This window comes from Acipenser ruthenus, chromosome 2 (genome assembly GCF_902713425.1).
Source record: "Acipenser ruthenus chromosome 2, fAciRut3.2 maternal haplotype, whole genome shotgun sequence".
NCBI lineage: Eukaryota > Metazoa > Chordata > Actinopteri > Acipenseriformes > Acipenseridae > Acipenser > Acipenser ruthenus.
The window spans coordinates 14,823,920-14,848,098 of record NC_081190.1 but is presented as its reverse complement, the minus strand read 5'-3'; the positions used below and the strand labels follow the sequence as shown (position 1 = coordinate 14,848,098).

Sequence of the window (24,179 nt, the reverse complement as noted above, 5' to 3'; positions counted from 1 at the left end):
AGCCGGCTTGAATGACGTCCCGCCTCCAACAACAAGTTTCGTGTTCGACTCAACGCGGACTATTCAATAATTGTACATGTCCTGATAAATTATAATAAGAAAGAGTAAGACCCCAGTAAATAAATATGTTAACATAATAATAACAATTTTAATAATAATAATAACGTTTTCTCTACGGGTATGCCGTTGTTCTATTATAATTATGTTAGGGACTATTTTCCTCAGCGGAAGGTTACCCGGCGAAATAGCAGAAGATCAAGGTAAATAATATAGGTTTTAATTATTATTTTTTTTTTATATTTTTATTTTTTATGAGAAAATAACCAAATACATCGCTTTCTAATAGCGACAGAGCCCTCTCGGTGCGGGCTCTACCGTGTGGTGGATGACATTGACTTTCGTTATCGCCCTCGCCTATGGCTCGGGACGCATAACTCCAGTCACAGTCAGTACCACACGGTAGAGAGCTCTGTCGCTTAAGGGATCATGTGTTTGAATTAAAACATTTATAGGTTTCTGACGGTATGACAACTACTTGTTATTGTTTATATTCAAATCCATGATTTATTCTTACATGATGTAATGGCGTTCTATATATTGTGACATCATTTTTACTTCTATCTTTAAGTCTGTGTTAATTCTAATTAACATTATTATATATAAATTTATATTTATATTATCATGCAGTGCTGGCTCTGAGGATCAGCCTTGATTTGTCCTCCCAGCACATCAGCATGCACAACTTTTGAATGAATCTCATCAAGCAGCTTCTTGAAGGATCCCAGGGTGTCAGCTTCAACAACATTACTGGGGAGTTGGTTCCAGACCCTCATAATTCTCTGTGTCTCATCTACAAACTTAATGTAAAGGTTCTCTTTCCGATTCTCTGAGTAATTGTTCTTCCCTTTTCCCCATGTATGTACTGGCAAAATGCATTCCTAATTTAGATCCAATTGTTATATATATATATATATATATATATATATATATATATATATATATATATATATATATATTAGTGCCTATAGAAAGTCTACACCACCTTTAAAAATGTTCACCTTTTGTTGCCTTATAGCCTGGAATTAAAATGTATTAAATGTATTAAAATGTAATGAATTACATTTATTAAAATGTAATAAATTAATTAAAAATAACTGAAATAGCTTGGTTGGATAAGTGTCCACCCCCCTTGTAATAGCAATCCTAAATTAGCTCAGGTGTAACCTATGGCCTTCAAAATCACACACCAAGTTAAGTGGCTCCACCTGTGTTAAATTGTAGTGATTCACATGATTTCAGGATAAATTCAGCAGTTCCTGTAGGTTCCCTCTGTTGGGTAGTGCATTTCAGTGCAAAGACTCAACCATGAGCACGAAGGCACTTCAGAAGAACTCCGGGGTAAAGTTGTTGAAAGGCACAGGTCGGGATGGGTATAAAAAGAACATCAAAGGCCTTGAATATCCCTTGGAGCACGGTCAAGACGATTATTAAGAAGTGGAAGGTGTATGGCACAAAGACACTGCCTAGATCAAGCCGTCCCTCCAAACTGGATGACCGAGTAAGAAGACGACTGATCAGAGAGGCTACCAAGAGGCCAATGGCAACTTCGCAAGAACTACAGGCTTTTATAGCCAAGACTGGTCAAAGTGTGCATGTGACAACAATATCCCAAGCACTCCACAAATCTGGCCTGTATGGTAGGGTGGCAAGAAGGAAGCCATTACTCAAGAAAGCCCACCTTGAATCCCGTTTGAAGTATGCAAAAAACCACTCAGGAGATTCTGTAGTCATGTGGCAAAAAGTTTTGTGGTCTGACTAAACTAAAATGGAACTTTTTGACCTAAATGCAAAGTGTTATGTTTGGCACAAACCCAACACACCGCATCACCCAAAGAACACCATCCCTACTGTGAAGCATGGTGGTGGCAGCATCATGTTATGGGGATGTTTCTCATCGGCAGGGACTGGGGCACTTGTCAGGATAGAAGGGAAAATGAATGGAGCAAAGTACAGAGAAGTCCTTGAGGAAAACCTGCTGCCATCTGCAAGAAAGCTGAAACTGGGACGAAAGTTCACCTTTCAGCATGACAACCACCCAAAGCACACAGCCAAAGCTACACTGGAGTGGCTAAGAAACAAAAAGTTAAATGTCCTTGAGTGGCCCAGTCAGAGCCCCAACCTAAATCCAATCGAATATTTGTGGCATGACTTGAAGATTGCTGTCCATCAACGCTCCCCAAGGAACTTGACAGAGCTTGAACAGTTTTGTAAAGAAGAATGGTCAAATATTGCCAAATCTAGGTGTGCAAAGTTGGTAGTGACCTATCCCAACAGACTCACAGCTGTAATTGCTGCCAAAGGTGCTTCCACCAAGTATTAACTCAAGGGGGTGGAGACTTGTACAATTATGATCTTTCAGTTTTGTATTTTTAATATATATATTTTTTTCAATAAAAAAACTTTTTTCCCCTTAACAGTGTGGAGTATGGTGTGTAGATAAGTTGAAAAAAATCCTCATTTAAATGCATGAAACTCTGAGGCACTGACACAACAAAATGTGAAAAAAGTTCAAGGGGGTGTAGACTTTCTATAGACACTGTATAAAATGTATTTTTCTTCAAAGACAGTTTGTACAGGAAAAGAATTGGTACTAAAACATGTTGAAAATGATTCAGTACTGATATCCACGTAGGTATATGAATATGAGTAACGGGTACACCCCTTCTAGAAACGTTAATAACCTCCCATCATTCTTCACAGAATGCTTTGGGCACGTGCATTAGGCGGATATGGCACAAGGCGATGTTGTTATGCTTTTGGACTCCAAGGCTTAGGTAAGAATGTACATGAGTGCATGCACAGGTACAAAATATTCATATACAATTACAGGGGGAATTACCTCTATTATAAACGGTATCATTTTCAGTATGATATATAGTTTTTCAATTTTAAAAGGGATTCTAATTAGGGGAGCTCCTCCCTGGACTGAGTTTGTTATGTGTTATCATGCATTTGCATTTCCTGTAGACCCTGGGGCTCAAGGGTGTAAGAGGTATTTTTGTTTACAGAGTAGGTTATTTAGGCCTACAAGTTTCCCATTTTTGATTGCTTTCTCATATCTCCACCGAGACTAACTGTTTGCCGCCTTTAAAATGACAAACGTATACCATAGTAAACTGTTGTGACATTACCAATAAAAAGTATACAATATACAAACCCATGATAATTACAAAACTATTGCTTGGTATGATGAGTGGTTGGTTTGCATTGTTTTGTAAAAAAGAAAGTTGATACGTTTTTTACTTCCCTAACTGCTAGTTAACACTGCTCTCTAGTGGCGTACCTTGGTACTTTACATCTCATTTACCTTATTTCACTTGTATTCAATACATTTCAGACATATACAATAACATTTACTAACCCAAAGTGTGAATTTATATTAAAAAAAAATAACACATTCTTGTTTATTAGCAATTATATATTTCAGATATGTTTTAACAAAATAAAATATGAAATCACACACACACACACACATATATAGAGAGAGAGAGTTATTGTTGATATGTGTGAAGTCGGGACAGCTCACACACTCAGAAAACTCTTCTTTAAGACATTACTGATGTTGTGTAACAAAGTCTTACATTTTATTTGCTTAAAAACATTTAGATTCCAACAAAACAAAGAAAAAAACACAACTTCTCTCCATCAGGTGTAGCTATACATCAGTTGGAGAACAGCTGTATAGTATATATAATAGATAACAATTAATCCAACAGTTGAAAAATGTATTAGACAATTTACATAGAAACATCATTACACACAGTTACAGATCACAATATTCAACACCACACAACATAATGGAAAAATAAGGTGTGACTATACAACCATTGCTCTAATTAAAGAAAATAAAAAATAAACCTTTAGAATAGACTATTAGATAAAAAAAGTATACATTATTTAATTGTTCAATCATTATACTAAGTTATATAGATAGATAGATAGATAGATAGATAGATAGATAGATAGATAGATAGATATGCAACAAGAAATGAAGTCTCTACTGAAAAATAAAAGTTCAGAATTCTTTCAGCCAGACTACCAGTTTAAACGGCTTACCAAAAAGTTTTCGTAGAGACATTCATGGTCGCACTCTCGTCATTTTTCTTTACAAGGATTAATTATTAAACTCCTGCTCATTTATTTTCTTAATAAAATGTATCTTTATTAATGTAATGGACCTTGCTGATTGCCTATTACTACTATCACCGCACACCTGAGTTTTGTTAAGGTAAAGCAGTTGGTCGGCAGGTTCCGGTGATTACGATTTGATTGCCTGAACTTTGAAAAGGGGACTAGCGCGCAACACAGTGCGTCTGACCGGGATAGAGGGCATTGTGTGAGCATTGGGATGACGAGTCTGTAAGGGGACTGACTTTTAGGAGAAATCAGGGGTGTACTCTTTTAAATTGTTATTCTATTGCTGTATTTCTACTTTGTAAATCTTGGTGTTTTATTGATCTTAACCATATTTAAATTCCAAACTATTACACTGTTTAAACATTTAAACACTGCGTGGATCTGCAGGGGACAGACATGCTCACTCCAATCCTTGGTGGAGGTTTATTTTGTGTATTTGAGTTTGTTTGTGTTATGTGGTTATTGTCTATTTTGGGTTACTATTAATGATTTGATTTATCTGTTTATAGTTTTCTTTGAGCTTCCTTGTAGTTAATATATTGTATTTTATCACTATTTTTGATTGTAGTGTGATTTGTGTTGACTAATGAATTATTGTTTTTGAGTTATTTTCTTACTCCACGGGATTCGCAGTGGGTGTGTTTTGCCCCCTTGCGTTTCCTATTTCGCAGAGAATAATTAATCTAGCTCAATTGGTCTAATTTATTGGTAAGTTTAAGATGGCTAACTGCTCTGTTTTAATTAACTATATTAATAAATTGTTTGCTCCGAGGTGCCGTTCCTGGTGTCTTTGTGACGTGACTTCATACACTCTCCCTTATTCTATAAATATATCTAACTACCGGTTAAACAAAGGCGGTGGCAGCGGCACGCTATTGCATATTTAATCCAGTAGCCGTGAACGAGCAGGTTCATTACATTAATTTAAAACCACGATTGTAACAAACAGCGCGTCTCGACACCAGCGTGTCTTCATTAGGTTCACATTGTGCGTTGTTTGTTACAAACATGGTTTTAAATTAATAAAGATACATTTTATTAAGAAAATAAATGAGCAGGAGTTTAATAATTAATCCTTTTGAAGAAAAATGACAAGCATTGTAGTGCACACATGCCTTTTTTGCTATATTATTATTGAAAGCTATACAGTTTATAATAGTGTAACAGCACCAACTACCCATGCAGGTCATTAACTGTCAGTAAGGACCTCCACTTCGGTCACTCACACTAATCGTAAAGTATTGTACTGAATGTCTGGTAGCTGTCTAGTATAAAAACACGTTCAATGAATTTGGAAAGACTTGTAGTCAAAACGTTTCTTGTTGTATTTGAAACGTTTCTCTTCATTTTACTGCACAGTAGACAGTGCACTGGACCTACAGTGTCTTACAGGATCTGAAATGGAATCTAGATTTTCTTCATCTCTGGGGAAAAACAGGAACTGATTTCTAAGGGTTTTGTTCTAGTATGTGAAACGTTCCCTTTTTTTAATACTGCTAATATTTTTATAGAAATGTTTCCTCCTTTTTAAGTGTTAAAATATGTCAAAATGAGTAATGGGCTATTTAAGAACTGAAGAAGTGTGTTTCTGGCTGTGATTGTTCTGGTGTTTTTCATAGAACTGCTTCTTTACGCAATGCATACAGAATAAAAGAAATAGATGACAAGGTTAAAAACTTGGAGTAAACCCATCTCTGATATGTGTAGCCAGTTAGTTGGTTGAGGGGCTGCATAGTTTTTTAGTTCTGATGGATTGGTACTGTAGTGTCTTGATTAATTGCACTGGGAGGCAGGGTGTCAATGTATGGTGCAGGGGAAACTCTTTTAATGCTATTTTACACACTGTGCTGTTGGTTGGTGTCAGATTTACGGTGCTTAAAACTCCTGGCTTTCTTAAACCATTGATGTATAATAAAAAATAAACTGCTGGACATAATGGATCTAAGTTTTAAACTGTTCAAGCGCTTGGTTAATTTTAAAGTGTTATCTACAGTAGTCTTAAACTCATATTTTATGGAAGAGATCACATTTCAAAAATCCCAATCTAGTCAGGATAGACAAAGAGAAAGAAGTGATATCTTTTTATTGGACTAACTAAACAATAGTTAATTGTAAGCTTTCAAGACCTCGGATGTCTCTTCTCTTTAGGTGAAAGTAGAAGAGAGAGATTGGTGTTTACATTCAAAGGTGTCATTAGAGCTGACAAAGAACCCATTTGAATCACTACAATTCTAATAGTGTCTAGTCCTGGAAATTCCATAATAAGCTTTACAGTAATAGAAGTACATAACGCTATAGGTCTATACGATCAAACAATGTGGTATGCCAATAAAATAGTTACAAGAAGCTCAAACTACACATTTTTCAGTCAAAAATTCTTTATTTGTATAAAATTTACATACAATTTACCTTTTAACCTTTTAGAATTTTTAGATTTCACATGCATGATAATGTCAATAGGTGTCTTACATATATTAGATTGTACTTCATTTATATGTCCTTATGTCTGTCACAATATTTTGAATGAAGACGATAACTGCCTTGATTTTGCACCAATGTTCACAACTTTTTTTGTTACCATACACGCCTAGCATCGTATCTCATAAACGTTTGATTTTTTTATGAATATTTTTTTTTACCTGTGCATGAACTCGCTCACTTTCTTGCCTTAAGGAATAAGCATAACGTCACTTATGCACGTGCACAAAGCATTCTGTGAATGTTTTGGTACCAATTATTTTCCTGTGCAATCTTCCTTTTGAAGTACATTACAATGCATGTGTTTGTTGTGATATTTATTTATATGTGATTAAGTCACTTAGAGAAGTTTGCAAATCTAATTTTGTTTACTAGTTATTTGGAGGTTTAAGTTGTTTTATTGCGGTTCAATAGTTAGAGACTAGAAAAAGAATACACTTTGTTTTCAATTGCTGAAAAGGTTATACAATACAATGAATTTCCAAAAAAAAAGTGTGTGCAAAACAACACACACAAGATACTTGCTAACATAAGAATAAGAGATTTGTAATGAACCCTATTATATGTTGCTGTCACTGTTTAAGAATGACGTCTCTTTATGTCTATTGGATAGTACTGTTGCTCTGTTACGTGACCGGTGACCCCAAAGAGAGCTCCTTAGCTGGCACATAATGGGCATTTGTCTTGCAATTAAACTATTACATTCGAGAATGCACTAGATTTGTGATGTATTGTTTAGTTAGCTGGAAAAGTAAGGGTTTTACCTCAGAAAAACCCTACAACTGGTAAAGGATAAAGGCTACTGGTTTTCAACATAACAGCGTGTGTATGCACAACAAATTAAAAACACTCATGTGGCAGCTGAAATGGCATCATATTAAGGTACTACTAACAGTTCAGTTTATTTAGTTGTTTCACTAAATCCATGCAATGTTTTGTGTGTATCTTTCCCTAACTGAACGCAGAGTATTCTAGTTCCAGGCTTTCTGTACTACATTAATAGAATTTACTGGAAGTGGTTTGATGCTATGTATGCACTACTAGCAAAAGGATGTGGGATGTGATTTTGGAGGAAAATAAACTTAAACTTTTGTATATATATAACAGCAGCATATTAAGTGATCAGAACACGCAGAAAACTAAAAGTTACATGTTTATTTGTGAAGAAAAATGATATTGTAAATTTCACATCCAAACTTACTTGGAATGAACATGTGTTTATACACAATGTAAATACATTATTATTCCCAATGTTAACACACATTTAATTGCAGCGTGTTATGCCGCTACATAAAAGGATTCTAGAATTGTCCTTGTGACCATCGCTAAATAACATACAAAACACCATTTATATTAAAAAACAGAAGTATACATTGAATGCAAAATGAAATACCAAGCCTTATACAAAAACAAAAGAGATTTAATATTTAACAGACTTTTCTTCACACTTTTTCTGTTACTCAGCTGAATTCATGGCTAAGCAAATGGCTTTGAATTCTTCTGTCTTAAAGGAGTGCAAACCAGGATTTTGACATCATTTAAAAATCTTATTAAATGCCACTAGCAATATTATCACTGCCTCCCTTTGTATTTTATAATTCAATTAGGAATATGCAGATTATTATTTCAAAGATAGCACTGTATGAAATGTTGCTGCTACTTCCTGTATTTGTAGTTCAGACTCACTCTAAAGCTGCAGGATGCAGCAGTTTATTAATAGTGGTGAACTGGACATCTCTCCATATCCGTAATTAACTTTAAAAAAAAAAAAAAGAGGAACCAAAATAATCTAAGCACAATAAAGGTGGGCCAGTAATAATTGTAACACAACTGGTAACTGGATTTTAAAGCATTCGCTAGCACTAAGCAGATGTTTTCAGGTTTGTTACATTGCCATCTGTGACACATTCACATAGATCTGGTCTGCATCTGACCTGAAAGAAGAAAAGAAACAGACACAATCAAGAAATACAAAAACTCGTACTAACTGGCATATAGTAAACTTTTATTTCATTCTTAATTCTTAACTACACGCCTTGGTACCAGAAAGCAATAAGGGAATTGCTTTTTTGTAAATATTTTGGCCGGATTAACAGGTTATCATGTCATGTCTCAGTCGAGATATGCTACTTGGGTTTTATTACATGGGACCCTGCTATTTTCCTTACATTAGGCAGTTCACTATTTGTTTGTAATACTATCTTATCACAGTTCGTAGCGTAATAATATATATACAGGATAGGTATTTATGAAAAGCTTACTCTTCAAATTTGGACGCAGGTTTTGTCTTGGAAAAAATCAATCGTTCCGGATTAAGATTTTTTGCTGAAAAATAATATACAATATTAAAAGATAACCATGAGGAGACGAAAAATGTAATAATTAGATTTTCTGTAATGCATTGCGTTTCACTATTGCCGTGTCTCCATCTGCACCATGAAACCAACCTGTAAAATTACAAAACGACATTGACAGTTAGGGATTTTTACCTCAAATAATAATAATAATAGTGAAAAAAACGTTTTCTGTTTTGTGTTTTCCATTCTACAGCCATTACCCACAGACTCCTATGCTTTTGATTAGCCAGAAGTGCACCCTGTTATCATGCTATTAAAAACTGTAATTAGTTGATAGGTAAAGTAGAATTATCAATACAAATTGAAGCGGGAGTGGAAACTGTGATGTCGTCTGCCTTCCCCACAGAAGCGCAACTTCATTTATAGAAGTGGAAAATGGGGCTCTGTATCATTCATTTACAGTTCTCCATTCTGCCTACATGTCTTTTTCCTGCAGTCCAAGGTTTAACACCCTCCTTTTGAGTCCTTTGCATTGAATGCTCATTATGGAACTCCTTGGTCTAGTGGCAATGGAAATGAACAGGACTGATTTTTAATCACTTTCAGCTCATGACGATGCATGTTTATCTATCTATCTCTATCTATCTATCTATAGAGAGAGAGATTGCTTTTCGTTCTAGAATATTAGACTACACTGTATATAAAAAACATCTGCCGTGAATGTTTTGTTTGTTTAGAAAAGCATTCCCTAGAAAGCAAAATGCTCGATTGAAAATGAGGCCATATGAACTTCTGAGCAAACTATTGCTGTATTGTATTACTCAAATGGAAAGATATAGTATCTGCATTTTCTGTTTCCCTATTACATGATGTGTGTTTTATATAATTCACCTTTGCCGTTTCTGCCTGGATCTTTTAAACCAGGCTAACCAATGTTCCTTTTGAACCACGGATACCGCTTCTGAAAAGCTGAATTTCTGAACTGAGGTGGGTGTAGGCAGGGAGTCTGCAAATGTGCGAGTCATTTTAAAAGCAGCGATTGGCTAATGAGAAGGGAAGCCAAAGCGCTAGGCTTCTGGAAGTCTGAGTTCTTGTAAAACACAGAGAAGCAATGCTCCACACCTTCATCGCAGGGATGTAGCGGACATGCAGCATTTGAACATCTGGAAGCAGCAAATCAGTAAATAAATGTTATAGTAAAAACAAAATACCAATATAAAAGCAAGTACACGTCTAACATACTGAACAGTCTGTGCGCCTTTTATATAGCAAATAGTGACCTACAAAATTATACAGTGTTGTGGCAATTCAAATCAAATGTACTGGAATTCGTTAGCTTTATAAACTTTTAACATAGTTGTGTTGTTTTTATTTTATTGGTCATTCACGGGGCGTGAGCTGGGGTGAAGGAAAAGGCAGAAGCAGCAGAAGGAGCAGTTAGTAGGATAGAAAGATGGTCGCTGACTGAGGGCGGCGATGCCGACACATCTCAGGGGCTGAGGGCCCAGCATACTGGAGACAGGATAGAAAAGGATAGAAAATAACATAGACACAAGACCAGAAGGACAAACGAGACAAACAGAGGGAGGTTAGTGGATATATTAGTAGGATGTGATTATGTGTATACCTGCCGCTCAGTGGAGAGGAAAAAACCCCTTGAGGCCAATTAGGGGAAAACCTCTGGTGGCCCCGGCGGTCAGGTAGCCCCCACTCCGGACATACTAGTGATTTTAAAATGAGCTACAACTATATCGGAGGGAGATGAATGAACATAAGAATCCACTGCAGAAGAGGACCAGCGCCCCATGGTCTTGATCAGGCTGTGGTTGATGCTGGCCTTTGCGGCGGAAGTAGCTGCGCCTATACGAAGTGAGTGGGGAGTATAAAGCTGAGGAGGGAGGCCTGTTCTGGAGAGGAGGGTGGAGAGGCGGGCTGAGAACCAGTGATGAGTGATAATGGAGTGAGAAGAATCGATGAATAGAGGGTCCGGGGGGGGGGGGGGGGGGGGGGTTCCTGATGGAGAGATATCTTGACATTCATGAGAAAGGCAGATAGAAGATTCAATCCTTGAGAGCTGAATGAATTGACCGCGCCGGATTTGATCTGTCTTTGAGGTAAGCAGCCGGATTATGAAGTAGGAGTTGGAAATACAAGAGAGGTCACATAAACGAATACCCGCTGCAGGGAAACTAGAAGCTGAAGGAACTGTGAATTCTGAAACTCTGAGGAAACCGAAGGCGGCTGTTCGGCAGATGGTCTCCATGAGGAGATCTTCGTAGGGGGAGAAGCAACCTTTCCGAAGAGTAGAGATGAGTGAATGGAGAATGTCTGTTGATATGGGCAGGCAGGAAGGTGCAGCGGGGGTGGGGGGGGGACTTCTGAAGGTTCCACGGAGAGTCAGACGAACTACTGGTATGGAGAGAATGGTGGGAAGAGAGAAAATCCCTAGCGTGGATGATGAAAGCCATGATCTGGTTTGATTGAAGGAATAGGATGAATCAGATTCTGGCACAGAACGTTTAAAACACTGACCAAGCTGTAGAATATGAAGCTTTCGAAGGAGGGAGGGGGCTGCAGATATGAAATGCTGAGCAGATTGAAGGAGGTTACTGAGAGTAGGATTCAGTCAAATAGCAGCTAGTGAAGCTGGGGAGTCTGGGGGGGGCAGCAGACGGAACTTGGATACTAAAAGTAGAGGCAGAAGGGGAGCTGGAACTGACAGTTGAGGTAGCAGCTGGAACTGAACGAACATGTGTAAATAGACTGCTGGGGAAGCTCTGCACGGTTTGTGCTCCATTTTCTGGAAACGAGGGCAGAGATGAGATGTTGACCATCCTATGTGTCAGTTAATACAGGATCGATCAGCGGTTTGCTACTATCATTCTGCTTGAAATGGAGAAGGTGAAGTCACATTCAGAGACTGGGTTTCACAACTCCAAACACTCTCCTAATAGTGGAACTCCTTAACTCATAAACAAAACAGATTTCAAGTCTCATACCGCGTCCCTCACCATGTATTAATGCTGTAATATTTGAGAGGATGTGTGGACATATGAATAGATTGCTGAGAAAGTCAAGCACCTTGTATTTTGATTAGATGGGGATTAGCATTAGCCTTGATTGCAGAATGCTGCCACGATCTGCATATTGGAGGAAAGCGGGAGCGGTGGAAGCTCTGGAGAAGTGCAGGTACAGATTTAAACTGTAAACTAAAGCAATGTTTGCATGCTATAATAGTGAGTAGATCTGAAGAGGGAGCAGGGATCTGCTGAACAGAGATCTGAAGAAGTAACAATGAAGTGCTGTCAATAATGAGCAGTGGCCTGCTGTAGAGAGCAGAGATCTGCTGAAGCAGTGATCTGTAATAGTGAACGGTGGACAGCCATTGGTAGAGTGTGGTGGTCTGCTGTAGAGAGCAGAGATCTGCTGAATGTGGTGGATATTGGATTTTAGAGTATTAAGGTGATTGAGGTGAAGCCAGAGATGGGGCAGAGATGAAGAATGCATAGATCTGAGGCCGCTGTAGAACCTGAGAGGATGAAGAAGGCGTTGCACTGAGGCTGCTGCAAAACCTATTGACTTGGTCGGGAGCAGTATTGTCTATTGCAGGATAGGAGGGCACTTGACTGAAATGTTGATAGTTGTAGGACATGATTTCCGTATCTGACTAGCAGCTCACGTTGATGAAATTATAACTTTGAAGGTTGAATAAAGTGTCTTGGTTAAATTTGTCGGTTTGTAGGAGAGGAGCCAGATGAGGAAGCACGATTCCGGGAACAGGAAGAGGTCGCTGGAATGGATGCCTGATGCAGGGAAGCTGGAAGTTAATGTGACTGTAGATTCTGAGCATCTCAGAAAGCCGATAAGTACGTGGCTTCATGACCAGATCCTCAAAGGGGCAGGTAGAGTTGAAATTGAAGAATGTCATTTGACATGGGTAGACGAAAAGGTCGAGGCAGGAGGGGAACTCCCGAGAATCCATCAGAGTGAGAACAAGCTCTTCAGGAAGCACCTGTAGAACTCTTCTGTTTTTCCCCTGGGACACATATCACCCTTCCTTAAATGCGCTTTACTTGCTCTTATCTGCCCCCTATTTTACTGCATTTAATTCTGTACTTCAGAGTACTATAATCTGTCAAGTGTTTAATCTGTTGTATTTTGTATTTAATTATATCCTGATGTAACTATCACTGACACTGTTATCTGCTGTATTATTGAATTGTATTTTGTCACACTTGTACTTGCTTGAACCAAAGTCATTGTATTTATCTTGCTCTTGATTGTATTATTACTTGCACTGTGATTCTTGAAATGTATTTGTTTACGACTGTAAGTCGCCCTGGATAAGGGCGTCTGCCGAGAAACAAATAATAATAGGAAACCGGCTTAAAAAAAGAGACAGAACTTGTGGTATTATACTGCCATCCAGAGGTTAAGATTAACTCATTGACTTGAGTTAAGCAGGGTAGAATATATGAGGTTATTACGATTAAAAAACGTTGTCTATGTAGAACAACATTTGCTTATTCCCTTAGATTTGAATAATAAATATTCTAGACATGTTAGGACAGTTAGTCATGTATATAAATAAGTTAACGCGGTATTTAGATGTCATGATTCGGCGCGTTTAATTCGTCTCCACCAGTTGTCAAAGCGCAGCAACAGGAAGCCAGAAGACTGCAGTACTGAGGCACAGAGCACGCAGAGCCTGATGAAGCTACCTGATCACCATGACAACTTACCACTCCCCACAGTCAGTCAATGAGGGCGTTGCCGTGGTAACCATGGTCTGAAAGGCGCCAGTGGAAAGGTTGCAGTATGGCACTATCGTTGGAGCATGTTGTGACCAGTCAAACCACGAGCCGCCACTGGTTGAAACTTAGTTTGTAATGGGCAGGATACGTCTTTTAAAAGGTTGAACGTAGCTGATGGAGGTCCAGGGCAGGATCATCTGATGGAACGGTAACTGTGCTGGCTCTGTGGGAGTTGGGGGAGGGGCGTCTGATTGCAGACGAGGAGTAAATAGAGATTCCGCAGACAAAGCTTCGTGGTGGATTTAATAGAGCTAAAGTAAGGCAATTGCTGACAATGGGAATGTCGATGTCTTGTCGAAGGAGCTTGAAAGTTTAGCAGAGAACCAGTCTTTCTGATAAAGTTGCAGACAAGTTGAGTAATGAAGCTGCGCTTTGGACGGCGCTGTTGCTGAGGTGGAGACTGGATGGAACAGGAAAGACTAACGTTGGAGCTCCTGGAGCCGAAAAGAGAAGCTGACTGAAAAGAAGGATCACCTGAGCAGGTAGGAAAATGATTGATAATATCTTGGCAGCGCTGTGCAGAGAAATGACCTGCAGTGAGCGAGGCAATGAAGTTTAGATATTTAACGGTGGAGCACGAAACGACGGCGTCTGAGCGTTTGCTACGAAAACGAAACACTAGACAGAAAGGGTGCAGGTGAGCAGGGCTTAAATAGAAAATAGATACTAATTGACAGAGAATTAGAACATTAGAAGATTAGACACCTGCTCCACGCCCCCTGAACCACACAAGCTAACATTTAAAAGGTGGTTCTTTATCCAAATAGATATTTCAGCAAAAAAAAATAGGAAAATATAATACTATACCTATATTGGTGGAGAAATCACATCAGACTTATGGTTATAATAAAATATGGGGTCCATAATGTACAAATTCAGCACCTACCTTGATTTTTCTTAATGAGTAGAATGCCAAGTAAGATTATGATACCAAACAGCACTCCAGATATAACAATGCACACTATGGTGATTGTGTTTAAATTTCCTCGCTCAGCTGCACTGCTCTTTGACTCAGGTGCTGGTATACAAAACTGAATAGTGCGTTCTTCTTTTCCAATCTCATTCATTGTTACACAGGTGTAAGTTCCACTTCGCACTGCAGTTATCCTTGCTTCTCCCATCTTTATCGCGCTTTGGTTGTTTCTAGTCAGAGATGAATTCATGTTTCCATGTTCAACCAATGTGATATTTGGTAATGGGAGTCCTTCAGCTTTGCACACTACTGAATAAACACCAGACCTATCAACACTTGCAGAGAGATGATTTATAGAAGGTGGTCCTAAAAAAGTAAAAAATACATGATTTCTGAAGAAACAACAAACAAAAAAAATGGCAAAACAACACATGACTACAAGTAAGACCGTTAAATAAATAAATAAATAAATAAATAAATGACAAATAAATAAATAAATGGTTCCTTGCTTGCATGTACAATCTGGTTATGCTTTTAAGATTGGTACCACTTTATGTGTCCAAGATCACGGTTTTGCTTATGCTTGATCTTTAAAACACCCATTTAGAGTGTTCATATTATCAGAAATGCTACCTTTTAACCTTGGCATTGTAAATGTATAATAAACTGATTGACTTTGACTTTAATTATGAGGAAAGGAAGTATTAGAGCTACACCCACAGTTAGCCCTTTACCTCGACTGTCTTTTGCTTACTGTTCACGCTGCTGGTGGCCGAGTAATATTTTGGCCAATGTTTTGTTTGCTTGGTCTGGACCAGATATTCTTTTGAAGGCTAAAGACGATGTCCATGGATATCTGAGCCTCATAGTTAATCAGATACAATGCGTCGCTTTTACTCCTTTAGGACATATAGTATGATTACTTGACTTTCATACTTCATTATAATCAGTTACTTAACACTGTATTTGTGTTACCTTTAATCAGAAGCTCTGTGCCGGTTTTGCCTTCAAAGGCATCTTCTTTTCTTGTTAATTGAAAACGACAGAAATACTTGCTTCTGTCATTGTATGTCAGATTATTGATTAGCAAGGAGAGGTCATTTTGCCAGGGATTCCCGGCCAACATGTAGCGACCAATCTCCTGGGTGTCTCCAGCCTGGTTCACACAGTGGCTGCCATTTGTATCTGTAGAGTAAGTAGTTAAACACTGAAAAATGATCAGCCCTTCCATAAAAAGCTCTTTCTTCCAGATGACAGTAATGCTGTCCTTATAGTTGGATATTGGGTGTTTGATGGTACAGGGCAGAGTGACTTTTTTTCCAAGGTAGCCAAAGACATTTTCACTAGTTTCCACTGACCATCCATTGGCTTTGGCAGCTGTTAAATAAAAAAAAGTTGTTCATTACATTCTAGTATGAGAAATAATTGGTAGTCAAATGCATTAAACATGTAGAGGGCACAGTGCAGGATTATGACAGACTTTGAGGGCACCCAACCTCCAGAACTACCTGCAGACATTCAATAGCATGGTGGAATAGAGGCTTGGAGCATCTCAGAGGAATCCTTGCAGATTGTATTTACTAATGCAGCTTTAAAAACACTGTATACAGATGCCTAAAGCAGGGTTTACATTAATAACATTGCTGCTCTATCTTTCAGGAGCTGTTCTGAGTACGTTTCCAGGCACATCTAAAGGACTGATTGGAAAAGCTATAAATGGAAAAATGCATGAACTTTGTTATTATATATATATATATATATATATATATATATATATATATATATATATATATATATATATTAAGTTTATGAACTTGTACATGAGTTTGGATTTGTTACAGATAGTTAGGCGAGTCGAGTCTTTTGAGCAGAGACTTGAGTCGAATCTTTTCTTGCAGGGACTCGAGTCGAGACTTTTGAGCAGAGTCTCAAGTCGAGTTGAGTCTTTTTTCGCAGGGACTCGTCGAGTCTTTTGAGCAGAGACTCGAGTCAAGTCTTTTCTTGCAGGGACTCGAGTCGAGTCATTTCATGACAATGACTTGAGTTGAGTTGAGTCACCGAAAATTGCCTCGAGTCAAGTCACTGACTCGAGTCATTACAACTGTTATACAGTAGTTCAAAGTAACATTGCATTGCAGTTAAAATTGAAGGCTTTTTTTAATGCCTAACCCATTACCATTAAAGAATGTACAATATTTAATCGAGATTACTCACAACCTCGCAAGGTTCCTTAGTTTTTCTTTTGCAAGTAAGACATTTTTTATCATTTTTTGATGTTGATTGTGCCTATTCCCAAATTCATGCTGCTGTGGTCTGGTCTGCCCATTTTTTGATCTGGATGTACTATATTAAACACTGAAAACAAATTCAACCAGTCGCTATTACTGTCACTAATGCAGCCACGCCAAATATCAGAGTGGAAATCCTTGTAATCGAAATCACGCATGTGTACAGGTGGATGATAATACTGACACTATAATCAGGTTGTATCTCTACACATTGGTTTAGGAGATAATATATAATACTGCGAAGAAATCAATTCAAGATTACATTTTATTTTACTTTCAATTTTATTTTTGCATTTCTGAGTCATTCTGGCACCTATGACCCTTAGAAATCCCCCCAGGCATATGCGTACTCCCAGTTGAAAAACCCTGATTTAAGGTAAGGAGACAGAGCTACTCTATAGTAATATGCCTAACTATTTGTAACACAAGAAAAAGTCTACCTTAAGTTTACAAATTAACTCTGGTAACAGCTAAGTCATTCCTGGAAATGAAAGCGTTTCTAGTATGTGTGCATGCAGTGGCCCATTTTATTGCGAGCCCATTATAAACAAACACTATGGGTTACAGTTAGGCTAAGCATGTTTGAACCACTTTGTTCTCTAACACATTTGCATATACAGGTACTTTATAGAAGTAAAAAGCAAAGTGCAATAAAGCATTCTAAAAAACACGTTAAACCATGGGAAATGCATTATCATTTATTTATTTCTTAGCAGACGCCCTTATCCAGGACGACTTACATTTGTTACAAAATATCACATTATTTTTTACACATTATTTTTTCATACAATTACCCATTTATACAGTTGGGTTTTTAGTGGAACAATCTAGGTAAAGTACCTTACAACAGCAGTGTCCCCCACCTGGGATTGAACCCACGACCCTCCGGTCAAGAAGAGTCCAGAGCCCTATCCACTACTCCACACTGCTGCCCTGTATAACCATGGGAAAACTGCAAGAATACTAAAGGTACTGTGGCTTTAGACAAAATGAGTATACAAATTGAAATAATGTTTTGATAAAGACTGTTTTGCTTAATTAAATCAAGTTATCAGTTCATGAAACATTTTAACAAATATTAGAAGTTTATTCTAAGAAATTAGACTGCAAATGAAAAAGAACCCAGCAGCAGGAAACCCATTGAAATTTCCACTTGTAGAGTCATAAGCTCCGCAAAGACTGAGGATTCAGGTGAGAGAGTTTTCAACACAAAAAAAACCCATAGAAAACAATTGTTCTGACATGTTAATGACAGCGTCTTAATAATCGTTTCTCTCTTTGTGCTTGCTTCTAAATAGGGTCCATTGAGTTAGAGGGCAATGTTTGCCCATAATAAAATAACTTTACTTAAAACACAATGGAACTACTGCTACTGCAACCAAGTCATTTCTTTGCTAGCTTTAAAATATTCATATTTTTTACTTTAAATACTGGGGCAAGTTTAGTATTTTTAGCCTGTCCAACATCTATTTATCAAAGTGTTGTATCTTGTGCAGATACATCCTGTGTTGGCAAGTTTTCAGATTCGGCGCGCATGGTTCTGTGCTGTCAGAGTCGGATGTGGTATCGTGGTGTTTTTAATTCAGCACTCCGCAGTACTATATTTGTGAGAAATGTGTCAATCATAGAAATGAATATAGTACACTGCTGGTAAAAAGCCAGGAAGAAAACCCAAAGTTGAGAAATAAAACAATTCCGATAATAAATGTATTCGTTAAAATGGCTTGTTTCAAGCCATTCTGAAGAAAATAGACTCACGTGATTCTTAACAAAGAGCTAAGATGCACAACCTGACCATATAGAGACAAAGGAAACAAGCCTGAAAACGTTAGGTTACTTATCCTAACCATGGTTCCCTGAAAGAGAAGGCGACCACCAACCAATACTTTTGGGATATGCCTGCCTTAGGTAGGTATTCGCTGAGCATTTTATGTCAGAGCTGCCGATGGGCCCCTCTGGGGAGTGACGTCATCGGGCACGCCTGCCGAGGGAATAAGCAGTCTTTTTTGTATCTCTTTTCTTCTACTCATAAAAAGAAAATGCTATTAAATACAGTTTTTGTTAAGTGCGATTAGCAGGTTGTCAACGTTTTGATTTGGTCCCAACCTAAGAGCTGTCAAAGCTGAAAAAGAATGCTGTCTTTCACCAACATTCCACACAGTTTAGTAAGTGCTTTGATATATCCCTGAATATCTAAAAAACTATAAATGACACAACAAAAGTACAAAGGGAAATACGTTCCTTTTTTGCAAGCGATGAAATGGTTAGCTGTAAACAGACGTGTTTTATTATCCAATTTATAAAAAATGGGTAAACAATCGGACAATATAGGTAAACGTGAAATAAAATCAATAAGAAACAATTTCCTAATGACTAAATACTATCAATACATGTTTATGTTTGAAACAATCTCAAAAACAAAAATCTTTACCGAGTATTCAACCCTACAATCCGATACAAATACATTTTCAAGGGATGGGGTAAAAGCCGGAACGGTACTTTAATGAATTCAATTGCTTTAAAAAACAGCATAGAAAGTTGCACACACGTGAGGAGAATATTTTAACAATCAGAACCGATTAATAACGCGCTGTCATTAACCCGTTCCGGGCCAGAACCTTCTTTTTATCACCAAAAAGCTCCCGGAACACTGGGTTCCGAAGGTGCAAAGACGACGAAAATTATACACACAATACAACTAAGTGAGGACATCATAACACTATTGAGAAAACCCACTGAACCGACCTTTAACTGCCCGTTCATTGCAATAAACAGCTATATAGACCGCCCGGAACACGAGGTTCCGAAGCTGCAGAGTATGAAAATGATACAAACAATACAACTAAGTGAGGACATCATAACACTATTGAAAATACCCACCGAAATGAGTACAGAGTTCTCAGCTTACTGCATGGACTATTAAAATGATTATTATAAAGTACAAATACAGAATCTTACACGTGGTTTCAAACAGCACCAGATAAACGGTTCCACATCTAAGACACAGAACCGTTTTTGCTTAATTTTGTTTTCCTGAAAGTATAACACAGCTGAAATTTGATTCTAGTGCTTAATTACTAAAAACAAGATCTGGTCAATAACATGATATTCTCTGTCGTCACTGAATTTGTAGGCAAATGTAGTGTTCCGACCCAGTACAGTATTAAGGTACTAATCAGTGGCCCTTTGCAGGTGTTGACTGAAATGTGTAGTTTGTATAGACAGTAAAAATCAACGAACACCCCCTAGGCTGAATACCCATTCTTGAATTTGCAGTAGATCAATTCATATTAACCCATTTCATGCAGGGAATGAGCAATTAAAGGTCGGTTAACACTTCGGACAGTTTTTGTAAGTATGTTCTCACTGTATTATGTGTATCTTTTTTTCGTCTCCTGTGCAGCTTCTGGGCAGCTTTATTAATCAAGCTGTTTGTTGCACACAATGGGAAATAAAAGATGGGTTCGGTGGGTATTTTCAATAGTGTTATGATGTCCTCACTTAGTTGTATTGTGTGTATCATTTTCATATTCTGTGCAGCTTCGGAACCCCGTGTTCCGGGCGGTTTTGTCTATACAGCTGTTTATTGCACAGAACGGGCAGTTAAAGGTCGGTTGGGTGGGTTTTCTCAATAGTGTTATGATGTCCTCACTTAGTTGTATTGTGTGTATAATTTTCGTCGTCTTTGCACCTTCGGAACCCAGTGTTCCGGGAGCTTTTTGGTGATAAAAAGAGGGTTCTGGCCCGGAACGGGTTAATGACAGCGCGTTATTAATCGGTTCTGATTGTTAAAATATTCTCCTCACGTGTGTGTAACTTTCTATGCTGTTTTTAAAGCAATTGAATTCATTAAAGTACCGTTCCGTCTCGTTCTGGCTTTTACCCCATCCCAATTTTGAACGATGGGAAGACGTAATTTAGTGACATTGTGTGAGAAATAAATATACGGCGAAAATTATAAATGATGCACAGTTATGGCGATCTTATTTTCCTAAACGAAAACAATTTTCAGCACATTCACCTAACATTTTCTTAACTGTTTTGTTGTTCTATCGCAATTATAAAAAGTGATCACAGAAAAAGGCAGTACAGTCCATCTCCGAGTCTGAGGAGGGAGTTTGTTTCGTACCTGTAATTTAGTTTCCCGAGGCACTTTTCTGACAAGCTGCTTGTTTCACACACAGTCATTGAAAACTTACTACGTTATTTTCTTGATTGGTTATCCTGCAATACTATCTTATTGACAGTTGTTTAAAAAAATCATTTTATATTTAATTAAATATTAGAAACTAACCTCAATTCTTAACGAGAGATACTAACAAACTGCACCGATCACTTCACAGCGCAAGCATCGCTTCCTTCTCGGTTTTGTTTGGCTGTTAGCAACTTCATTTTTTAAATGTGATTTGCTTAAAAAAAAAACAACAAAAAAAACAACTTAAATGACAGTATATACTTAATAGACCAATCGAAAGCAGCAGTTGTGCTACTTATTGTGGTGAAATTTGTTCAAGTTTCTTGTTGTTTTAGTCAACAAGGTACAGCTGCATGTCGCCTATTCGGTACAGATCCGCTGGGCGCCGAACTGTGACGTTGGCATCCAAAGTGTTAAACAGAAAAAAAATAATTGAAGACCTTTTTAAGACCTTCAGCTGCAAACCTGTCATATTTAAGACCTTTCAAGGCCTTTAAAATGGAAAAACAAATATAAGGCTTCTTAAGGCTGCGCGGGAACCCTGAAAGATAACACTTTGTGTCTCTAGTCTACACACGCTGACACTGCTGTGGGGAGGGGCATTTCTTTCATACAGGAGAGTTTTGAAATGCACGTTTTTCTAAAAGACTGTAAACAGCATACAAAAGGGTGCAATTGAAAAAAAAAGTCAAAATATTTAGTCGGGCTAATACGCCTATGGTGTGATTTCATCTTGAAATCATAAAAAGAAAAGAAAATTGACAGAACTGGGTGGTGCAAACCATCTCACTGGACACTTCCATCAATGCGTTCCTTAAGTTTACCAAATAAAGCATCGCCATTTTCTGTCAAATATTTACGATTAGGATTGTCGGCGTTAGGCAGTGTTTAGCTGATGGACAGACAGTACTGTCGCACAAAGTCATCAATACCATACTTCTCTGCAATAAACAGTGGCTGTCCAGCAAAGCACAAGATTGCTTGCCTCTCAGTTCACTTTATTGTTTTAGTTTAATGTGTCGCATATTTTTCTTTGGTCTTTTATTGTCAGCGCAAACATGTACCTCAATGAAGCAGTATTTGCAGCGCTATGAATCCTCTGCCTCATCTGACCCACTTCTGCTGTTTTTGCTTTTTGTATACTTCGAAACATTCGTTTTCTTTTGAATATTCATAAACTGATTTACGTTTTCTCCCCATTCCTCATGTGTTTGTGAAGTGACAGAGAACCATGTTTGAAAGTTATTTGATCCTCTGACGTCTAAACATCTGCTGTATTCTAGTAGGGCTGCTTATTACAATGTAGGAGTCAAAATAAAACAGCATTTTAATTAAAACATTGTGTATTTCCTAGAAAATATTGACTAATATACAAAAATGCGGTATAAATCAGTAAAAACCGACGTCCAGTTAAAGAAAAATCCTGTAATTTTTCAGTAAAATTCGGAATAAACAGGAAACCCAGAACACCAAGTATATATACACCCTGCCGTGCATTATTGCTTACATATACAAATAGAAATACTGTAGGTTAAAGGTATCCAAACTCATGGTACCATTAATCAATGTCTTACTATTGTAACTACCCGTGTCCTACCATTGCTTTTTAATCCAGATCCAGTGCATTTCACTTAGAAGACGAGAGAGTTTTCAACATAATTGTTTTTTTATAAACAATGTTAAACAGCGTCAAATAAATTAAAGAGTTCTTAAAGGCTTAATTAGATTCAACAAGTAAATTAAAAATTCTGAACAGATGATCCATATTCTGAAACTTTATTATTATTATTATTATTATTATTATTATTATTATTATTATTATTATTATTATTATTATTATTAATAATAATAATAATAATAATAATAATAATAATAATAATAATAATAATAAATTAATTTAAAGTCATGTACTTACCCTGTAAAAAGACAAAACACCAAAGAAGGAAGAGAAACCGTTTCATTCTTCACCTGAGATTTTCACTTCTTTTTGATAACATTACATTAGAAGCGTACAATGTGTTAACCTAACCACTTTTATTTAATGCACATGCACAGAGCCACTCTACTCGTGTGTGATATTCAGTAAGTCGTGTATGTTCAGTAACTTCTCTTACAAACGACAGATGATGGCTGAGGAAACTGAAACACCCAAGAGAACATGACAATAGCTAGCTAACATCCTAAGAAAGAGGTGTAACCACAGAATGTTGTTCCTGTACTATTGGTTAAGTGCCAGGAACAGGGGAGTGGAAACGCTCTGTACAACAGGGTATTTAATGTCCTCTAAACTGTAAACATTTTGAATTAGCTTGTTCTGTTATGAAAACTTGATCCCCTGCATATAAAATGAATCTAACATTTATTGAAGAATCTGAGTCTGTGCATTTTCTTAAATGTACTTACTCACTTTTTTATTAAATTACATCAACATAATTTGGAGTAAAATTTAAATTTTACTTGGGTTAAATAAGGCCATCCCTGGAGGCAGCTCTGGATAGCCTCAGACTATCAGAGATGGCAGAGTTTACCAGGAATTCAATAAACAAGAAGATGTAGTCCACCCAAAATTTCCATTACATGAGAGTAGGTATTAAAACTCATGCTGAAATTGGACCCAGCTCTCACCAAGATAAGCACCAACTAAGACATAGCTTATTTTACTGTAAACTAATGTGATCCATCTGCGTTTCCTTCCATCTGATGATGTAGATATCTTTCTGCCTGGTGTTGATGGCTGAAGTGTAATGCTGGCTCCAGGGATCAGCCTGTTTTGCCTCCCTGGTGCATCAGCACACACAACGGCTGCGATGCTGGCTCCAGGGATCAACCACAGTGCGGCCTCCCTAGCACATCAGCATGAAACCGTCTGGACTGAGCTGAGTAGGTGTAAACAGGCTGGCTATGGTGGTGACATCAGACCAGGAAGGAACACACAGACAGGCAGTACTGGCGGGTGAAACTGATGCACAATGGAGCTCAGTGCTTTATTCAAAACAA

At 37.7% G+C, this 24,179-nt stretch overlaps 1 protein-coding gene and 1 long non-coding RNA gene across 2 annotated transcripts; one reads left to right on the top strand and one right to left on the bottom strand.

Annotated features, from left to right (window-relative positions):
• The first annotated feature begins 5 nt into the window (after window positions 1–5).
• LOC131697954 (uncharacterized) lies at window positions 6–14,679 on the top strand. Its single transcript, XR_009307575.1, has 3 exons — window positions 6–260; window positions 2,761–2,834; window positions 12,715–14,679. It is a non-coding gene; the product is annotated as an uncharacterized LOC131697954 (long non-coding RNA).
• On the bottom strand, window positions 7,816–23,333 carry LOC131697953 (sialic acid-binding Ig-like lectin 15). The gene is made up of 5 exons (XM_058990037.1): window positions 23,098–23,333; window positions 15,675–16,076; window positions 14,673–15,065; window positions 8,937–9,000; window positions 7,816–8,609 (listed from the first exon to the last, which is right to left on the bottom strand). The coding sequence occupies exons 1-5, from the start codon at window positions 23,141–23,143 to the stop codon at window positions 8,561–8,563; spliced, it is 954 nt and encodes a 317-aa protein (XP_058846020.1). The 5' UTR covers window positions 23,144–23,333; the 3' UTR covers window positions 7,816–8,560.
• Between the last annotated feature and the right edge of the window lie 846 nt (window positions 23,334–24,179).